Source organism: Heterodontus francisci, chromosome 28 (assembly GCF_036365525.1).
Source record: "Heterodontus francisci isolate sHetFra1 chromosome 28, sHetFra1.hap1, whole genome shotgun sequence".
Classification (NCBI taxonomy): Eukaryota; Metazoa; Chordata; class Chondrichthyes; order Heterodontiformes; family Heterodontidae; genus Heterodontus; species Heterodontus francisci.
This window is the reverse complement of record NC_090398.1, coordinates 27877176-27899645: the sequence shown is the minus strand read 5'-3', so window position 1 is coordinate 27899645 and position 22470 is coordinate 27877176. Positions and strand designations below refer to the sequence as shown.

The window sequence follows — 22470 nt, the reverse complement described above, 5'->3', positions numbered from 1 at the left end:
TATTTATCCTATCCCTCGCACCCTTATTACCCAATGGTACAACACTCACAGACCTCCAATGCTCCGGTACCTAACCTGTATCTAGTGAGGGTTTGAAGATGATCAGTGTCGAGTTCTGACAGTTTCTTCCATTTGAAAACTTATCATGTGACAAGATCATGGTTCCATTTGTCAATGAGGAATGGCGTGTGATCATGAGACCCACATTTGCAATAATCACATCAATCTTCCCAGACTGTTACCACTATCGATGATCGCAGGATCTTTCGTCCCAAACCAAGTGAAGCCTTCCTGATGAATTTAACTTGTGTACCCGATCCCAGTATCTCGACAATAAGGCGGTTCCCTCTCTTATACACATGCACGACACCACTACTGAAACACATCATTACCATCTTTGAAACGTTAATTTGAAATGTGCTGAATTTACAAGAATAAATTATATTTACTCAATGAACGAAGGATAAAGAACGAATGTAATGCAGCCACCAAACGTGCTACAAAATGGAAGAGCAGTGCGCAAAAGAGCTTATGTATTTTTCACATTACCGAAAAGACCTTGCACAAAAGGAAATAATTTGAAATTGAGCTTCAGATGTGAACAAGCTGTCTTTAATTTTATCCGCATTTTACAACGAATCTCAAAATTAATGCCCAAAGAGATTTCAGCCCATTCTTCAGCTCTTCTCTGAATTTTCTCTGGGTCGCTACATAAATACATGGGTTTTGAATACAGCTCAAAAACTTAAGGCAAGTTCCGGTTTCATAGGCGATATATCCAGGGGCTGTGCGATCACCACGGTAATTATTGGTCTTTGGCAGTCTGGTCGCCACGAAACTCACGGCAACTGTCAACCACAACAGTATAAAACAGCCCGAAACAGTGAACAATAAAATAATGGATTTCCTGCGGTTCTCCATTTCTGAATCACTGCGATTCTCACTCCTGTTACCCCGGAGTTTCCTGCGGGTTCTATTGGCCACTAAAATACGTCCAATGGATGAACAATTAAATAAGACAATTAAAGTAAAAGGAAGCCAAACGAGCCAGACGCTGTGAAACCAGACCCACGCTGCACCGAGTGGTGAGGAAAAAAATTCCACGCTTGCCCGACAGCCCCACTGCACCTTGTTAATTATTTGCTGAGGTTCGAATGCAAATAAAAAGAGAATATTCTTCAAAAAACTCAATAAACAGAACACTGTTATAACCACACCTGCAGTTCTTTCTGTGCAATATCTTGTTTTAAACTTCTGGAAGCAGACAGCTACAAAACGGTCAAATGTGAAAGAGACTGTGAACCAAACAGACAAATCAAAGTTGATAGTTGTCATGTATAGAATAATCCTACACACGGGGGTGTAAGACAGGAATGAAAATGGAAATTGATAGTTGAAAATATGATACAATATCACGTTGATGATCAGAACCAGGAGATCTGCTGTTGCCATGGCCACCATATAAACAGAAATACATTTGGAAAGGCCACAGTTTCTTCGGGACAGAATCATAATTGTCACCAAGTTCACTGTAAGAAAGTGGGACGAGATAAATAATATTTTAGTGGCTGTTTGAAAAATAAATCTCAACATCTCTTGACAGCATTTTACTCCATTCAGTGTGATTATATAAGTTTAACCGTGGAGCCATTTCCTGGGAAACCTGCTCATATATTTTAATGAGCTGCTGTAGCGCTCACTCTGCAAGGGTGATACTTGATTCTTTGGGTCGGATCTTCAAAGAACATTTTCACATCAGTACAGCTATCAGATTAAGGGAAACAGAGAAAGTGTGGATACCCGGTTCACAAGTTTTTTTCTGGTAACCGCTGACTGTGTAATGCTGACATCGGGGAAACACGTTATCTTATTCGGCATGCTGGAAATAGGGAGATATTCAACACAGATTACGAACAAATACTTTATAATGGCTCACCAAGGACACCCACAGTTGCGACAATCGGGTAGTAAATGTCTTTCATCAACAGAATAGCTGGTTTCCCCATTTTATGTGAGAATGGATGAATGCTGTAGGATCTGAAAGTCTGGCACACATCTGAGCTTAAGCGAGGAACCTATATTTATACAGACATTAATCCTCCAAGGAGTCAATCAGCTTTGATCACAATTAGCATTGGTTATAGTCATTTAACAAACAGACTCAGTAAGTTGTTTTTTCTAACAATTCAGAATTAGGGGAAAGGTTAACACTACGTCAGTTTTAAAAACACTAAATTAAAACATTATTTACAAGTGGAATTAATATGGATCCTGTTCCCATAGGACCAGCCAATGCAGCACAGTGAGACTGAAGTGTTCTGACACTGTCCTTGACTCTAACCTATTGATTCAACACCTGCGCATCAGGCAGCAGAAGAAATCCTGCAATATTTGTGATGAAAATAGTCCTGCAGTAATACAGGTGATTTTTGTTTCTTGTGACTAGTGGGACTAGTACATGTACACAGAGGTCTGCATGCTTATCCTTGCTGCAGTTGCACCACATTCACAGTGGAAGTGGCCATATTCCTCGGGTACTATTGGTACCCTTCAATTATCCTATAGGTGAGCAGGCTGGCCCTGGAATAGTGGTAATGTCATTACTTACTCCAGAGGTGAACAGGTTCCTCTGATACTAATGGTATCTATGATTACAGTAAATGTGCCCAACTTCCTCTGTACTAGTGGCACCTACACTTACAGGAGATGTGATCATCCTGCTCCAATACTCGTGTTTCAGCACACTTACACTGGAGATAACAACCCTTTTCTGATACTGGTTGTGATTCCCTTTGTTTACTCTAGAGTTGGCCACTGGTGCTAGCCCGACACTTATGTGAGATAAAAACAATATTCCTCCGGCACTTGTGATCACCTATAATTGCAATGGCGGTAACAGCAGTCCTTCACTACTAATGGTTCCCTACACTTACATAAGAACTAAAGAACATGGCTGATCTTCCAACTTAACTCCACTTTCAGGCCCGCTTCCTATAGTCCTATTCCTCGAAAGGCTGAAAATGTGTCCATCTCAGTCTTAAATATATTCATTCAATGTAGCCCATCCATAATCCTCTGGAGTACACAATTCCAATGATTCAGAACCCATTGACTGTGGACATTTCCCTTTATCACAGTCCTAAGCCTAACCTCTTATCCTGAGAATGTGCCCCGACATGTTCTGGTTTCCCCAGGCAGGAATCCCTCACAAATCCCTTCGGATTCTGATTTGTTTCAAAGAGATCGCCTCTCATTCTTGCAAACTGCAGAGAGTAAAGGCCCAATTTTCTCAGCCTTTCATCATAGGACAACTCACTCATCCCACGAACTAATCTAGTGAATCATCGCTGCACTTCTTCCAAGGCAAGTACATTTTCCCTTAGATATGGAGACCAAAACTGTGCAAATTGCTTTCGCTGTGGTCTCACCAAAGCCTTGTACAATTGTAGCAAGACTTCCTTGTTATTGTATTGCAGTAAAGGCCAACATACCATTTGCCTTCCTAATTGCTTGCTGTTCCTGCATGCTATTTTTTCTGTGATCCTTGTACGAGTACATCCACGTCCATCTGAACATCAACATTTAGAAGTTTCTCACCTTAAAAAGAAATCATCTTTTCTTTTTCTTACCAAAGTGAATAACCTCACCCTTCCCTACATTATACTTCATCTGCCCCCACGTTGCCCACCCACTTAACCTGTCTATCACTCTTTGCATCCTCTTCGAGTCCTCCTCACAAACGAATGGCCCGTGTGCTACTCCAGTACAAGTGCAGCACCCAGAATTGCAATAGAGGTGATTGTGCTTCTCTGGTACTCGGGTACCCTACACTACACTAAAGATGTATTCCTCTGGTATGAGTCGTACATCCAGACATGAAGTAGAGGAGACCATGCTCCTCCAGTACGTGTGGTGACCTAAACTCACATTAGAGATGGACCCATTCGATGTCACTGTGCTCTTCTGATGCTAGCAATTACCATCCACATACACTAGGTGTGGCCATGCTCCTCTGGTATCCGTGGTTCCATACACATGCAGTGGTTGTGAGCGACCTCTTAAGTTACTAGTAGTCCCCTACACCTGCATTATAAGTGACTGTGCTCCTCCTTTACTAGTGGTTCCCCTATACAATCACTACGTGTGATGGTACTGCTCAGATACAAGTGGCACCCTAAACATACATTATATGTGACTGTTTCCCTCTGATTGCAGTAGTAGCCTACATATGCAACTATTCTCCACTGGTATTAATGGTGCCTTACAAATACACTATATATGAAACAGGCAGGGCCAGGCTAATCCAGAAACATTCAATCCCTCCACCACCGATGCACAGTGGCAGCAGTGTGCACCAACAATAAGATGCACTCTGGCAACACACCAAGGTACTTTAGACAGCACCTTCCAAACCCACAACCGCTGCCACCTAGAAGGACAAAGGCAGCAGATGCACGGAAATTGGAACTAAATCGTCGTTCCTTCCCTGTGGCTGGCTCAAAATCCTGAAAATCCCTTCCTAACAGCACTGTGGGTGTACCTCCCCCACATAGACTGCAGCGGTTCATGAAGACAGTTCAGCACCACATTTGCAAAGGCAATTAGCGACAGGCAATAACTGCTGGCCTAGACAGTGATGTGCACATCCCATGAAGGAATAAAAAAGTCCTCTCGTACTAGTACATGTAACTCATGTTCCCTACAGTTATGTCAGAGATGAAAATCTTCTTCCTTTCGTACAGCTGCTTCTATTCCTTTTCAAGACCCCTGTATGTTGCTCTAATGGTAAACAAGCTACTCTAATTGAGGCAGGTAGGGAGATCCTGAGTTAAGGAGTGGAGGAGCCTCAGCCTTTGACCTTATCCAACTGGTACGAGATACTTGCTCCCTGTGTGGATGAGGAAAAGGGCTGCGGGGAGGATGAGCCAACTGACCATGGCACCATGGTGCAGAAGGCCATTCAAGAGGAGGGAGCAAAAAGACAAGTGGTAGTTACAGGGGATTCTATAATTAGGGGGATAGATAGTATCCTTTGCAAGCTGGATTATGAGTCCCGCATGGTGTGTTCCCTGCCTGGTGCCAGGGTGCAGTACATTTCTGACTGGCTTGAAAGGATATTGGAGCAGGAGGGGGAGGATCCAGTTGATGTGGTCCACGTTGGGACTAACAACATAGGCAAGGCTAGGATGGAGGACCTGTTTGGGGATTATAAAGCACTAGGAACGAAATTAAGGAACAGGTCCTCGAGGGTCATAATCTCCGGATTACTGCCCGTGCCACGTGCAAATTGGGTTAGGGATACAAAGAACAAAGATAATTACAGCACAGGAACAGGCCCTTCGGCCCTCCAAGCCTGCGCCGATCCAGATCCTCTCTCTAAACATGTCGCCTATTTTCTAAGGTTCTGTATCTCTTTTCTTCCTGCCCATTCATGTATCTGTCTAGATACATCTAAGAATATTAGGGAAGTAAACACATGGCTAAGGGAGTGGTGTGGGAAAGAGGGGTTCCATTTCATGGGGCATTGGCATCAGTTTTGGAACCGGGGGGATCTGTACCGATGGGATGGTCTCCACCTGAACAGATCTGGAACCAGTGTTCTAGCGAAACGGATAAATAGGGTGGTCTCTAGGACTTTAAACTAGTGACTCGGGGGGAAGGGAAAGGGAAAACGACAGGGAGTATGATGGTAAAGAAAAAGGTAAGCAGCAGGTTAACATGTGAGCAGGAGGGTTTAAGTTCAGGGCAGACTATGAAAGAAGCAGAAAGGAAGGATAACTCGGGAGTTATTAGAGATATTGGAAATCATGAGGGTAAGAAAGCTAGCATAAAGGCACTTTACCTGAATGCCCGTGGCATTCGTAACAAGGTTGATGAGTTAACGGCGCAAATCATCACAAATGAATATGATTTGGTAGCCATTACGGAGACATGGTTACAGGTTGGTTACAACTGGGAGTTGAATATCCAGGGGTACCAGACTATTCGGAAGGACAGACAGGAAGGTAAGGGAGGTGGTGTAGCTCTGATATACAAGGATGACATCAGGGCGGTGCTGAGAGATGATATAGGTTCTATGGAGAATGAGGTTGAATCTATATGGGTGGAAATTAGAAACTCTAAGAAGAAAAAGTCATTGATAGGCGTAGTCTATAGGCCACCAAATAATAACATCACATTGGGGCGGGCAATAAACAAAGAAATAACTAATGCCTGTAAAAATGGTACGGCAATTATCATGGGGGATTTTAATCTACATGCAGATTGGTCGAACCAGCTTAGTCAGGGTAGCCTTGAGGAGGAATTCGTTGAGTGCATCCGTGATAGTTTTCTTGAACAGTATGTAATGGAACCGACGAGGGAGCAAGCTATCCTAGATCTAGTCCTGTGTAATGAGACAGGAATAATTAATGACCTCATAGTTAGGGATCCTCTTGGAAGGAGTGATCACAGTATGGTTGAATTTAGAATACAAATGGAGAGTGTGAAAATAAAATCCAATACCAGGGTCCTGCGCTTGAACAAGGGGGACTACAATAGAATGAGGGAAGACTTGGCTAAAGTAGACTGGAAACAAAGATTTTATGGTGGGACAGTTGACGAGCAGTGGAGGACTTTCAAAGCAATTTTTCAAAATGCTCAGCAAAAGTATATTCCAGTGAAAAGGAAGGACTGGAAGAAAAGGGGTAATCTGCCATGGGTGTCTAAGGAAATAAGGGAGGCTATCAAATTGAAAGAGAAGGCACACAAAGTGGCCAAAAACAGCATGAAACTAGAAGATTGGGAAAACTTTAAAGGTCAACAGAAAGCTACAAAAGGAGCTGTAAAGAAAAGCAAGATAGAACATGAGAAAAAACTAGCACAGAATATAAGGACAGTTAGCAAAAGTTTCTATAAATATATAAAACGAAAAAGAGTGACTAAAGTAAACGTTGGTCCTTTAGAGGATGAGAAGGGGAATTTAGTTATGGGATATGAAATGGCCGAGGCATTGAACAGGTATTTTGTATCGGTCTTCACAGTGGAGGACATTAATAACATGCCAGTAATTGACAAAGAGACGAACGTAGGTGAGGACCTGGAAACAATCATTATTACGGAAGAGGTAGTGTTGGGCAAGCTAATGGAGCTAAGGATTGATAAGTCTCCTGGCCCTGATGGAATGCATCCCAGGGTACTAAAAGAGATGGCATTACGAGCAAGGTGGACAATGGGGACCCAGTGGATGTGGTGTACCTAGATTTCCAAAAGGCCTTCGACAAGGTGCCACACAAGAGGCTGCTGCATAAGATAAGGATGCATGGCGTTAGGGGTAAAGTATTAGCGTGGATAGAGGATTGGTTGACTAATAGGAAGCAGAGAGTGGGGATAAATGAGTGCTATTCTGGTTGGCAATCAGTCACTAGTGGAGTGCCTCAGGGATCGGTGTTGGGACCGCAATTATTTACAATTTATATAGATGATTTGGAGTTGGGGACCACGTGTAGGGTGTCAAAGTTTGCAGATGACACTAAGATGAGTGGCAGAGCAAAGTGTGCAGATGACTGTGGAACCTTGCAGAGGAACATAGATACATTGAGTGAGTGGGCAAAGGTCTGGCAGATGGAATACAATGTTAATAAATGTGAAGTCATTCATTTCGGTAGGAGTAACAGTAAAAAGGATTATTACTTGAATGGTAAAAAGTGGCAGCATGCTGCTATGCAGCGGGACCTGGGTGTCCTTGTGCATGAATCGCAGAAGGTTGGTCTGCAGGTACCGCAAGTAATTAGGAAGGCAAATGGAATTTTGTCCTTCATTGCTAAAGGGATTGAGTTTAAAAGCAGAGAGGTTATGTTGCAGCTGTATAAGGTACTGGTGAGGCCGCACCTGTAGTACTGTGTGCAGTTTTGGTCTCCTTACTTGAGAAAGGATGTGCTGGCACTGGAGAGGGTGCAGAGGAGGTTCACTAGGTTGATTCCGGAGTTGAGGGGGTTGGTTTATGAGGAGAGACTGTGTAGATTGGGATTATATTCATTGGCATTCAGAAGAATGAGAGGGGATCTTATAGAAACATATAAAATTATGAAGGGAGTAGATAAGATACAAGTAGAGAGGATGTTTCCACTGACAGGTGAAGCTAGGACAAGAGGGCATAGCCTCAAGATTAGAGGGAGCAGATTTAGGACTGAATTAAGAAGGAACTTCTTCACCCAGAGGGTTGTTAATCTATGGAATTCCTTGCCCAGTGAAGTAGTTGACGCTTCTTCAGTAAACGTTTTTAAAGCTAAGGTAGATATCTTTTTGAACAATAAAGGAATTAAGGGATACGGTGAGAACGCGGGTAAGTGGATCTGAGTCCACGAAAAGATCAGCCATGATCTTATTGAATGGCAGAGCAGGCTCGAGGGGCTGGACGGCCTACTCCTGCTCCTAGTTCTTATGATCTTATGATAATTCTGCTGATGACCAGTTTTGCAGCTGTACTGTTGTACCAATTGCAGGAACACAAGTACTGTCCTATTTTGCAGCACCGCTGATATGCTTACCACTGGATCCAGAGCTCTGCCTCAACCTCTGCAGTACTAATGGTGTTCCTGCAACACTAGCTCTAACCCTGCAATTTTTAGCCCCTGTTTTTGATACACCTACTGCTGGGAAACCAGTGCTGATACTAATCTTGCAGCTTCGGAATAATATCCCTCACAAATTATTTGTAATTCTTTGCTACAAACTGCTGTCTATCCTTGAACGATCCCTTACCCAATTCGGATTAAATGTGAGTTCACCTGAACGGCCTGGAATCAGAATACCCATAAACTACTGAATGAATGAATGAATTGCCATTTTCTCGCTAAATCTTCGAAGACGTCAGACAATATATCATGGACTAACGATTGTTTATTGACTAACAAATCACAATGATTACTTTAGTGTAAACAATAATGTTAATAATTACTAAATAATAGTTGTAATAAATGTAGCAATTTCACTAACAGGTAATGAATAAACAACCATTTAATTCAATTAATAACAGTTTATAAATGCAGCTCAGTCTTTCACTGTGATTCAGTATTAGTTTGATTGCTGAGTATCAAATTGTGGCGGAGGTCAATTTCCGTGACTTCAGTGGAAGTGAAAATCGGGCGGTGTGTAAGGCGGGCGGCCATCCGCCACTACCCATTTTGTACCTTTACCCCAAACGAAATTCTATTCTAATCTTTGTATTGACAGTTAGCAATGTCTCCAGAACTTATTCTGCATCGTGTTTTTGAGAGGCGTCTTTGAGCTGATCTACTTCATGCCCTGGGCTGGTGATGCAGCATATTGGGTTGACAGGGTTAGAGTTTGTCTTCAATCCTCTTCTCCAGACTGAATCCAGCATATTCATTGACCAGTTGTGTTGGAATATTCTTATGACAGACAATCGTTTATTTTGAAGTCGGTTCCTCAAGTTAATGTATTGGTGAATACTCTGAATTTAATGGATTTCCACTCCAGTGTCAGTGTCAGTTTCTGAATTCTAATTCCACAATGGTGGCTCAATTGGTTACTTTTATTATTTAACTCGCCAACGACAGTGAACGTGAATTTCGTTGCATTTCTCGGGTTCTCTCGCAATTTAGTTTGGGTTATCGGATAATTGCAAGTGAATGGACAACAATTGAGTCGCTGAAGCATTAGAGACCTTTCATTGAGAACAAGAAATAAGGTTAAGTTCCTGCAAGTGAATTGTTTCAGTGAACAGATTATCACGATACGCATCATCAGCAGAAATACAAAATTTCCCGATACAGGGAGGAGTAAGATTATTGATTTTCGACACCTCACCAGCATCGTGAATGTGATTGTTCCATAGACTCTGCACCATCTATTGGTGACAGCCATGTATGTGACTGTTACCGCGTGTAGCAGCTAAACCAGCAAGAAGGGAATTAATAAGTATAATATACCGTCATTGGTTCATATAACGTCAGCTAACAGTTCTTCATTCGAGTGTAAGCATTGCCGGGTGTAAAATAAATCTGGACATTTTCAACACAGCAGTAGCAAAGCACAATGTTGCCGGGGCCACAGCCATATTTTTTTCATTGCAATATTTCCTTTTTAACAGCTGGCAGCGAATAGAAACAAATGAAACAAAGGTGAAAGCGATCGTGACCCAGACGGAGTGATCAATGGTCCTGCAGCACAAAACCAGATGGAATACGCACGGCGGCAGTATTACAAGGGAGTAAAAATGAAACAAATATCATTGAGCTGCCACAGTAATACATAATAACTACTGATTGTCAGATCTTCTATTTCGATTGCTGCCAGTTAACTAGTGAGCCATTTGGAGAATTCGCACTTTCCTCGAGACAGGATGAGAATCGGTAACAAGTTAACTGTGAAAATGAGAGAGAGAGGAAATAATCCGGAAACATTCTGGCTGGAGGTGGTGGGAGGGAGAATTCTGAGACAAAAATAGCTTGATACCAACAATCTTTGTTGTACGCAGAGACACAGATATTAAATAGATGGAATGATACTAAAATCATTGGGTTATTTTTACTTTGATCAATGCTATAAAACTGGCGAGATCGATTTGGAGTGAGCAGAATCGGATATCAGGCATGGTGTATAATGGGCGGCGAATTCGTTATCACCCAGTTATACCACTGGACAATGTTCAAATTAGTCAGTTCCTTCAACTTTGGAAGTTCTGCAACTAATAACGACTGATCCCATATCTAGTGACCAAACCCGCTTTCTTCCCTTTACTTCATTAAATGGTGCAGGCCTCGACCAAAGTTAAAATTATGTCCAGAATTTCCATCCTTTTTATGGGGTACAGTGAAGTTAAATAACCTGCTAGTGTTATGACAATTAGCATCCTGCAATGTGCTTCACATAGTTCAATGAATTTCGATGAAAAGGTTGGCCCGCAGCATTCTATTCCATTTATGTTATGTCTATCATGTTATGATCACTGTTGCTTAGAGGCTTCTTTCCTATGAGGCCATTAATTAATCCTTTCTCATTGAATATTACCAGGTCTAAAATGGCCATTTCCTTGATTGGCACCAGAACGTACTGCTCTAAGAAATTTGTACTAAATATGCTCCAGGAACTTATCTTCCAGACTGCCTTTGCAAATCTGATTCGTCCAATCTATATGTACATTAAAATCACCCATGAATATTACAGTGCCACATCTCTCTTCCCCCCACCCCGCTCCGCGCCACCCCCTATATAAAGCCCTCTCATACCCTATTTATAATACTCGTCAGGATACTGTTTCCAGCATGGCACAAGGGAAGCTCATTCCAAAGATACAGCTCCGTCTCTCCCCAGTACTTGTGCCAGTGTCCCATGAATCGAAACCCATTTCTCCAACACCAAGTTTTGAGCCACGCATTCAGCACTCTCATCTTATTTATCCAATTCCAATTTTTAGGTGCTTTAGATAGTAATCTAGAGATGATTACCTTTGTGGTTTTGCTTTTTTAATTTAGCCCCTAGCTGCTCATAATCTCTAAATATAACCACTATCTTAGTCCTATCTATGTCGTTGGTAGCCGAGTGGACCACAACAATTGGACCCTCCCCCTTCCACTGTAAGTTCCTTTTCATCCCTGAGCAAATTTTCTGAACTCCGGCAACACAGCCTTCTGGAGTCACGCACTTGAGTGCAGAGAACAGTGTCGATCCCACTGACTGTACTGTCCCCTACAACCACTGCATTCCTATTTACTCCTCCCATTTGAGTGGCCTCCTGCACCACGGTGCTAATGTCAGTTTGTTCATCCACCCCACTCTCATCCATACAAACTGCAAGAACCTCTAACTTGTTGAACAATTGCATGTGCTGAGGCTCCTCCACATGTAATTTCTCAATCCCCTTACCTGCCCCACTCGCAGTCACACCCTCCTGTTCCTGACCTCTGACCAAATCACAAAACCCTAGCCTAAGTGGTGTGACTGCCTTCATGAACAAAGTGTCCAAGTAACTTTTCCCCTTCCTGATGCATCACAGTGTTGTCACTTGGCCTCCAGCTCATCAACTCTGAGGTGAAGTTCCTCGAGCAGCAGACACTTACTGCAGCTGTGGTTGCAGTGGATCACACTCGTGTCCAGCAGCTCCCACATACTAGAGCTGCAACATATCCCTAGCCCTGCCATTCCGATTGTGTTTTACTTACTTAATTAATTAATTAATTATATTCTTAATTATTTTAATTAATACCTCTACTCTGCAACCACTTACGTTACTAATTTACATCCTTCTAATACTGAAAAACGTTATGCCTTATAAATAAACAGAAGATTCAACCACTTTTTACTTTTCTTCGACTGGGGTTTGTTTAATTAATTATAAGGAATCTAATTAAGCTAATTAAACATTATTTTTTAAACATTTTTTCTCATCTCCATCTTTTTACATTGTTATGATCATGTAGTTCATTTTTTAATTCTTTTCCAGGAAGTATGCAGCATGCTTTTAAGGCTGTAAAAGGATCATTCCTGCTTTAAGAACAATCAAGCCTCAGAAATTGCTAAGATGATGCATTTTAGTTGCCGTTGGAAGCAACCATACGGAGAGGAAACTAACTAGATTCAAATAAAGCAGCCTGGTTACCCAGAAACAGCCATTTGGAGAACAAGGACAAAGATACAATGTTGCTGATTGCCTTTTGAAAAATTAGCTAAAATAACTGGCTTTTGACAGACACAGTTAAGAGACACACAGATATCTGTTCTGCCAGCATATACTGAAGGAAAGAGAGCTCTCCCACAGTTTATTTAAATCCTATTTATTATACTCTCTGAATTCTGATAAGTCAAGCCAGGTTAATTTCTTAAAAGAAAATAATCAATTACTTCAACTACTGAACCGTAATTGCTGTATTCACCGCTGGACGAAGAAGAGCATCACTTCAACTGGACGAGACTACTGACTGTCCAACTGCTGAAGAGCCTGTTTTGTCCATTGGACAGCTTCAAGTAACTGCAGTGAGACAGGGACACCAGCAGATGGAGATGGTGAGAGGAGCAGTAACTGCAGTGAGAGAGGGATACCAGCAGATGGAGATGGTGAGAGGGGGCAGTAACTGCAGTGAGACAGGGACACAAGCAGATGGAGATGGTGAGGGGGGACAGTAACTGCAGTGAGACAGGGACACCAGCAGATGGAGATGGTGAGAGGGGGAAGTAACTACAGTGAATCAGGGACACCAGCAGATCGAGATGGTGAGTGGGGGCAGTAACTGCAGTGAGACAGGGAACAGCAGATGGAGATGGTGAGAGGAGCAGTAACTGCAGTGAGACAGGGATACCAGCAGATGGCGATGGTGAGAGGCGCAGTAACTGCAGTGAGATAGAGACACCAGCAGATGGAGATGGTGAGATTAGCAGTAACTGCAGTGAGACAGGGATACCAGCAGATGGAGATGGTGAGAGGGAAAGTAGCTGCAGTGATACAGGGACACCAGCAGATGGAGATGGTGAGAGGATCAGTAACTGCAGTGAGGCAGGTACACCAGCAGATGGAGATGGTGAGAGGGGCAGTAACTGCAGTGACACAGGGACACCAGCAGATGGAGGTACTGAGCCATTGCTGATGGGGAGATTCTGTGTTCCAAAGAGTTTGAAAGTTTGCTGTAAGTTAGAGGAATGTATGTTTGTGTCGGTCTGACACTTTATGCAACATTTAGATGCTTAATGAAATAATTTAAATACATCTTGTGTTAAATGGTAATTTTCCAACTATGTAAACGTTAACCTGGTTTCTGTTTGAAAAATTATTTTGAGTGAGTCGGCGCTGATGCAGAAATAAAACAAGATCAAATAAAGTCCAAATATTCATTTACAAATAAAAATTCTCTGATTAAGTTGCGTTGAATTCTTCATCACTAAAGTTCTAACATCTCTCACTTCCCTTTTTGTGCTGTTATCTTCTCGCCAGAATTGGCGGGCAGCCATAAAGACAGGGCTAAAGTGTGGCGAGTCGAAGAGACTTAGTAGTTGGCAGGAAAAAAGACAGAGGCGCAAGGGGAGAGCCAACTGTGTAACAGCCCCGACAAACAAATTTCTCTGCAGCACCTGTGGAAGAGCCTGTCACTCTAATATTGGCCTTTATAGCCATTCCAGGCGCTGCTTCACAAACCACTGACCACCTCCAGGCGCTTACCCATTATCTCTCGACATAAGGAGGCCAAAGAAGAAGATCTTCTCTACTATTGGTGAGAGGAATTGAAGTATTGATGTAATTGTCTTTTGAAAATAGATATTAAATCTGCTTTCACCAACCTGTCAGACAGTGAATTCCAGACCAGAACTACTTGTGGTGGATTATTTCCCCTGTTTATCTCCTCGCAGCTCTCTCCCATTTTTATTCACCTTCATTCTGTGCTGTCTGGTTCCTGACCCCTCTCTGCTACTGGAAACAAACTGTCCTCATTTATCCAAACTGAATGAAAGAATTTGAATGTTATTTGCTTCCCCAAGGCAGCTGCAGATTAACTAGTAGCTCCTGAATTTGGACAGTGATAAACAAGTGACAAAAATCCGTCTGAATCCCTCAGGGAAGCAGAGGATAGAAACAGTTAAGATGGAAAGTGAAACAAGTGACACTTTAATGCAGCAGCAAAAACTCATTGCCTCATTTTCGAGGTAGTTATTGCTGAACTTTATGTAAACTGGAGGTGAAAAGTGAAAGACCTTTCATAACATTTGTGCGAAATGGCTGTTTCTCAACTTTGTAAATCCTTGTGATTTTACAGTGGTAAATGTTGAGAAAGTTATTTTCAACGGGTGGCACAGTGGCACAGTGTTTAGCACCGCAGGCTCGCAGCTCCAGGGACCGGGTTTCGATTCTGTGGTGCTACCTGTGACCTGTGGGTTTTTGCCGGGTGCTCCGGTTTCCTTCCACAGCCAAAGACTTGCAGATTGATAGATAAATTGGCTGTTGTAAATTTTTCCTAGTATAGGTAGGTGGGAGGGAATATGGGATTACTGCAAGGTTAATAAAGGGATGGTTGTGGGTCGGCACAGACTCAGTGGGCCGAAGGGCCTGTTTCAGTGCTGTATCTCTAAATAAAATAAATAAAAATAGAATGCTTACTGGATAATGCATTAATTCAACAACATCATGATGCGAATCGTTTACAGATACAAGTGTAAATATGGGTCAGAATTGTTCTGTGAAATGTCACCAGTTGTAAAAGCTTTCTTGGCTGCATCATTTACCTGGTTGTAATTTCAGGGATTGTCACCCAGAGAAACTGAGAAAGCAAAGAAAAATTGTTTGTTCCTCAAACTGTAGCAAACAGGCCTCACCAGCAAGAACTCTTTGCCAGAATTTCAAGTTATTGCTGCCCTTTCTGTAAACTGTGGATGAATAGTGAAAGGCATTTAATACAATTTATATCAAATGACCATTTTCCAAACAGGCCGCTCCAGGTTTTACATTGCAGCAGTTTTTCTACATTCAGTTGTTAATGAGGTCTTGGGGATGGGGGGTAGGGGCGGGGGTGTTGTGCAGGAGGAGAGGGAGAGAGTGATAGGGTCCTGAAATGAACCATTTGCAACATTCACTGGAATATCCCTACCCCATTCCCACACCATTCCCATTGGAGGGCCTGAAATATCTCTTCTTTGAAGGTTTTTGTGTGTTTGTGTGCATATGTGTGTGAATGCCATTGCATTCTTCTGGTCTCTGTGCAATCAGCTCTGTCAGCACAGATCCTGGAATTGGAACCTGGACCCTTTCCCATCTCAGAGTAACCACTAACCGAGCTCCCTTATTTTATTATATCTCATTCCTTTCCATTGACACATTGTGTTCTCACCAGACAACTGTGAGCTTCTCCAGACTGAAGGAGATATTTGCAGTAATGCATTAAAAAACACGAATTTAAAGATCATTGCCATTTGAGTAAAGAGCATCATTAAGCCTGTTACTGCAGATGATGATTTTTTTAAACATAATTAAGACAAGGAATTAAAATCAATCGCCTCATTCAAACTGCTGGTTAGGCCTCAACTGCAGTATTGTGTTCGATCCTGGGCACCACACTTTAGGAAGGATGTCAAGGCCTAGGAGAGAGTGCAGAGGAGGTTTACCAGTCTCGAAGGAAGACTGTGTGTGTTTGTGAGAGAGAAAGGGGGAGAGGTTTCAAGGAATGGCCAACAATTTTGGAGTGATTAAAATTGGCTAGGAGTGATTAAAATGCAACTTTAGTGGGTAGTGTAATAAATTAGCAAAAGAGACAGATTTCCACTTTGGAGCATCTTTGTTGTACGATATGCTGAAAGAGACAGGACTCTATACTTCAGATAAGGATAGATTTAAGGGTGAGCTGATGCACTTTTACAAGATGATGAAGAAAACAGATTCTGTTCCAGTTGGGTTTGTTCCAATGAAATAGGTTAGTGTGGACCCTGGAAACAAGGGGCACTTTATTACAGCAGTAAAAACTCTGTCAGAATGTGGAGGTCTTTATCGCTGAACTTTCTATAAACTGGAGGTGAAAAGTGGAAGATCTTTAACACCATTTGTGTTAAATGGCCATTTCATAGCTTTGTAAACCCTTGCAACATTAAACTGGTAAATGTTAAGAAGGTTTTTTTGATTGATTACAGGCTAATGCATAAATACAGCAGCAAATACAGTACAAAGAATCACTGACAAATATAACTGTAAATATGGGTGAGAATTGTTGTCTGAAATGTCACTGGTTGTAAAAGTTCTCTTGGCTGCACCATTAACCTGTCTCTAGTTTCAGTCTTTGTCACACAGTGGAATTGAAAATCTGAATTAAAACTGCCTGTTTATACTGCAGTCAAACCGGTCTCTCCAGCAAAAACTCTTTGTCAGAATTTCAAGGTAACTGCAGTGAGACATTTTCAGTCATTTTCTGAACTTCCTGTTAACTGGAGGTGAATAGTGAAAGACATTTAATGCAATTAGTGTTAAATGGCCATTATCCAAAGCAGCCCCTCCAGGTTTTAAATTACAGCAGCTTTTCTGCTCTGTTAATGAGGTTTTTGGGGGAGGGAGAGAGAGACAGATAGACAGGTTTCTGTCTGGAATGGTCCATTTGGGATATGACTGGAATGTCCCTCTCTCCCCCATTCCCTGTTTACACAGAGACTCAACTTGGACTGTCCCATACTGGGAGGCAGTGTCCAGATGGGGGAAGCTGAGAGCTGGCTGGATGAGCTGTATTTTGGGTGGACTGCCTGTTTTGTGTGACAGGTTCTGGGATATCTTCTTCTTTGGCCTCCTTGTCTCGAGAGACAATGGGTAAGCGCCTGGAGGTGGTCAGTGGTTTGTGCAGCAGCGCCTGGAGTGGCTATAAAGGCCAATTCTAGAGTGACAGGCTCTTCCACAGGTGCTGCAGATAAAATTCGTTGTCGGGGCTGTTACACAGTTAGTTCTCTCCTTGCGCTTCTGTCTTTTTTCCTGCCAACTGCTAAGTCTCTTCGACTCACCACGTTTTAGTCCCGCCTTTATGGATGCCCGCCAGCTCTGGCGAACGCTGGCAACTGACTCCCACGACTTGTGATCAATGTCACAGGACTTCATGTCGTGTTTGCAGACGTCTTTAAAGCGGAGCCATGGACGGCTGATGGGTCTGGTACCAGTGACGAGCTCACAGTACAATGTGTCCTTGGGGATCCTGCCATCTACCATGCGGCTCACATGGCCAAGCCATCTCAAGCGCCGTTGGCTCAGTAGTGTGTATATGCTGGGGATGTTGGCCGCCTCGAGGACTTCTGTGTTGGTCGTACGGTCCTGCCACCTGATGCCAAGGATTCTCTGGAGGCAGTGAAGATGGAATGAATTGAGACATTGCTCTTGGCTGACGTATGTTGTCCAGGCCTCGCTGCCGTAGAGCAAGGTATTGAGGACACAGGCTTGATGGACTCGGACTTCTGTGTTCTGTGTCAGTGCGCCATTTTCCCACATTCTCTTGGCCAGTCTGGACATAGCAGAGGAAGTCTTTCCCATGCACTTGTTTAATTCTGCATCGAGAGACAGTGATAGTTGAGCTTAGGTAGGTGAACTCTTGAACCACTTCCAGAGTGTGGTCGCCGATATTGATGGATGGGGCATTTCTGACATCCTGTTCCATGATGTTCGTTTTCTTGAGGCTGATGGTTAGGCCAAATTCATTGCAGGCAGCCGCAAACCTGTCAATGAGTCTCTGCAGACACTCTTCAGTGTGAGATGTTAATGCAGCATCGTCAGCAAAGAGGAGTTCCCTGATGAGGACTTTCCGTAGAACATAGAACATTAGAACAGAGAACATTACAGCGCAGTACAGGCCCTTCGGCCCTCGATGTTGCGCCGACCTGTGAAACCATCTGACCTGCACTATTCCATTTTCATCCATATGTCTATCCAATGACCACTTAAATGCCCTTAAAGTTGGCGAGTCTACTACTGTTGCAGGCAGGGCGTTCCACGCCCCTACTACTCTCTGAGTAAACATCTGTCCTATATCTATCACCCCTCAACTTAAAGCAATGTCCCCTTGTGTTTTCCATCACCATCCGAGGAAAAAGGCTCTCACTATCCACCCTGTCCAACCCTCTGATTAAGTCACCTCTCCTCCTCCTTCTCTCTAACGAAAACAACCTCAAGTCCCTCAGCCTTTCCTCGTAAGACCTTCCCTCCATACCAGGCAACATCCTAGTAAATTTCCTCTGCACCTTTTCCAAAGCTTCCACATCCTTCCTATAATGCGGTGACCAGAACTGCACGCAATACTCCAGGTGCGGCCGCACCAGAGTTCTGTACAGCTGCAGCATGACCTCGTGGCTCCGAAACTCGATCCCCCTACTAATAAAAGCTAACACACCATATGCCTTCTTAACAGCTCTATTAACCTGGGTGGCAACTTTCAGGGATTTATGTACCTGGACACCAAGATCTCTCTGCTCATCTACACTACCAAGAATCTTCCCATTAGCCCAGTATTCTGCAATCCTGTTACTCCTTCCGAAGTGAATCACCTCACACTTTTCCGCATTAAACTCCATTTGCCATCTCTCAGCCCAGCTCTGCAGCCTAGCTATGTCCCTCTGTACCCTACAACATCCTTCGGCACTATCCACAACTCCACCGACCTTCGTGTCATCCGCAAATTTACTAACCCACCCTTCTACACCCTCATCCATGTCATTTATAAAAATGACAAACAGCAGTGGCCATAAAACAGATCCTTGCGGTACACCACTAGAAACTATACTCCAGGATGAACATTTACCATCAACCACCACCCTCTGTCTTCTTTCAGCTAGCCACTTTCTGATCCAAAGCACTAATTCACCTTCAATCCCATACTTCTGTATTTTCTGCAATAGCCTACCATGGGGAACTTTATCAAACGCCTTACTGAAATCTATATAGACCACATCCACGGCTTTACCCTCATCCACCTTTTTGGGCACCTTGTCAAAAAACTCAATAAGGTTTGTGAGGCACGACCTACCCTTCACAAAACCGTGCTGACTATCTCTAATGAACTTATTCTTTTCAAGATGATTATAAATCCTATCTCTTATAACCTTTTCCAACATTTTACCCACAACCGAAGTAAGGCTCACAAGTCTATAATTACCAGGGCTGTCTCTACTCCCCTTCTTGAAAAAGGGGACAACATTTGCTATCCTCCAGTCTTCTGGCACTATTCCTGTCGACAATGACGACATAAAGATCAAGGACAAAGGCTCTGCAATCTCCTCCCTGGCTTCCCAGAGAATCCTAGGATAAATCCCATCTGGCCCAGGGGACTTATCTATTTTCACACTTTCCAAAATTGCTAACACCTCCTCCTTGTGAACCTCAATCCCATCTAGCCTAGTCGTCTGTATCTCAGTATTCTCCTCGACAACATTTTCTTTCTCCACTGTAAATACTCACGAAAAATATTCATTTAACACTTCCCCTATCTCCTCCGATTCCACACACAACTTCCCACTACTATCCTTGATTGGCCCTAACCTATCTCTAGTCATTCTTTTATTCCTGATATACCTTTAGAAAGCCTTAGGGTTTTCTTTGATCCTATCCGCCAATGACTTCTCGTGTCCTCTCCTTGCTCTTCTTATCTCTCCCTTTAAATCCTTCCTGGCTAGCTTGTAACTCTCAAGCGCCCTAACTGAGCCTTCACGTCTCATCCTAACATAAGCCTTCTTCTTCCTCTTGACAAGCTCTTCAACTTCTTTAGTAAACCACGGCTCCCTCGCTTGACAACTTCCTCCCTGCCTGACAGGTACATACTTATCAAGGACACGCAGTAGCTGCTCCTTGAATAAGCTCCACATTTCGATTGTTCCCATCCCCTGCAGTTTCCTTCCCCATCCTACGCATCCTAAATCTTGCCTAATCGCATCATAATTTCCTTTCCCCCGTACTTTGGTCTTCGCTTTTAGACGGGCAAGTTTGAACAACCTGCCACCTGATCTTGTGTGGAGGAAAATTCCTTCTTCTGAGGACTTAAATGCATGTGAGAGCAGCAGGGAGAAGAACATCCCAAACAGTGTGGGTGCGAGAACACAGCCCTGTTTGACGCCACTCAGGATAGGAAAGGGGTCTGATGAGGTGCCGCTATACTGAATTGTGCCTTTCATATTGTCATGGAATGAGGTGATGATACTTAGTAGTTTGGTGGACATCCGATCTTTTCTAGTAGTCTGAAGAGACCACTCCTGCTGACGAGGCCAAAGGCTTTGGTGAGATCAATGAAAGCAATGTAGAGGGGCATCTGTTGTTCACGGCATTTCTCCTGTAGCTGGCGATGGGAGAACAGCATGTCAATGGTGGATCTCTTTGCTCGAAAGCCACACTGTGCCTCAGGGTAGACACGCTCAGCCAGCTTCTGGAGCCTGTTTAAAGCCACTCGAGCGAAGACTTTCTCCACTATGCTGAGCAGGGAGATTCCACGGTAGTTGTTGCAGTCACCGCGGTCACCCTTGTTCTTATAGAGGGTGATGATATTGACATCACGCATGTCCTGTGGTACTGCTCCTTCGTCCCAGCACAGGCAAAGCAGTTCGTGCAGAGCTGAAAGTGTAACAGGCTTGGCACTCTTGATTATTTCAGGGGTAATGCTGTCCTACCCAGGGGCTTCCCCGCTGGCTAGAGAATCAATGGCATCACTGAGTTACGATTTTGTTGGCTGTACGTCCAGCTCATCCGTGACTGTCAGAGACAGGGTTGCATTGAGGGCGGTCTCAGTGACAACATTTTCCCTGGAGTACAGTTCTGGGTAGTGCTCCACCCAGCGGTCCATTTGCTTGCATTGGTCAGTGATTGTGTCCCCTGATTTAGATTTGAGGGGGGCGACCTTCTTGATGGTTGGCCCAAAAGCTCTCTTAATGCCATCATACATCCCGCTGATATTTCCTGTGTCAGAGGCCAGCTGAATACGACTGCATAGGTGTTGCCAGTAGTCATTTGCACAGCGCCTGGCTGTTCTTTGTGCAGCGCTTCTGGCTGCTTTAAGTGCTACGGATGTTAACTCGCTGGCGGCTTTCTTGTAGTTCAGCAGTGCAATGCGCTTAGTGGCTATGACAGGTTCCAGCTCTTCAATGTGAGATTGAAACCATGGAATGGTCCATTTGGGATATGACTGGAATATCCCTCTCTCACCCATTCCCTGTTTACACAGAAACTCACCTTGGACTGTCCCATCCCTGGGAGGCCGTGTCCAGATGGAGGAACCTGAGATCTGGTTGGATGAGCTGTATTTTGGGTGGACTGGCTGTTTTGAGTGACAGGTTGTGGAATATATTAGGACAACGTCAGCCTCTACTCTTTCTTTCCATGCGGCTGGTGTCTGAAGGTGAGTTTCTGTGTCTCACTCTCTGTGTCTCTGTGTCCAGGTGAATTTCAAGCTGATTACAGTGTGTGTGTGTGACAGTCTGTATCCCCCTCTCTCTGTCCCAGTCCGTTTTCTCCAATTCCCACCCCAATCTCCCTCTCCAGGATCTGTTCCCCATGGACGAGCTAACGGAGGGAAGGTGTTAGAGTCCAACAATGGAGCACAGACCGTGTAGGATGGTGAGTATCACACCTTTATTGTCTCTCTCTGCCTTTCTCCCTCCTTCTCACTCAATCTCTCTCTCGCAATCTCTCCCTCCCTCTCTGTTTCTCTCTCTCTCTCTCTCTCTCTCTTTCTCTCTCTCTGTTTCTCTGTCTCTGTTTCTCTCTCTCTGTCTCTCTCTGTCGGTTTCTCTCTCTCTGTCTGTCTGTTTCTCTCTGTTTCTCTCTATCTGTTTCTCTCTCTCTCTCTGTTTCTCTCTCTGTTTGTTTCTCTCTCTCTCTCTCTGTTTCTCTCTCTCTGTTTCTCTGTGTGTGTGTGTTTCTCTCTCACTCTCTGTACTTCTGTGTGTGTATGTGTGTGTTTCTGTGTGTGTGTGCATTTCTCTCTCTCTCTCTCTGTGTCTCTCTGTGTTTCTCTCTCTCTATCTGTGTTTCCCCATCGCTTTCTCCCT

At 43.6% G+C, this 22470-nt stretch overlaps 1 protein-coding gene across 1 annotated transcript; it reads right to left on the bottom strand.

The window, feature by feature from the left end:
• Positions 1 to 618: 618 nt before the first annotated feature.
• On the bottom strand, positions 619 to 2006 carry LOC137345170 (probable G-protein coupled receptor 139). The gene is made up of 2 exons (XM_068008636.1): positions 1937 to 2006; positions 619 to 1529 (listed from the first exon to the last, which is right to left on the bottom strand). The coding sequence occupies exons 1-2, from the start codon at positions 2004 to 2006 to the stop codon at positions 619 to 621; spliced, it is 981 nt and encodes a 326-aa protein (XP_067864737.1).
• Between the last annotated feature and the right edge of the window lie 20464 nt (positions 2007 to 22470).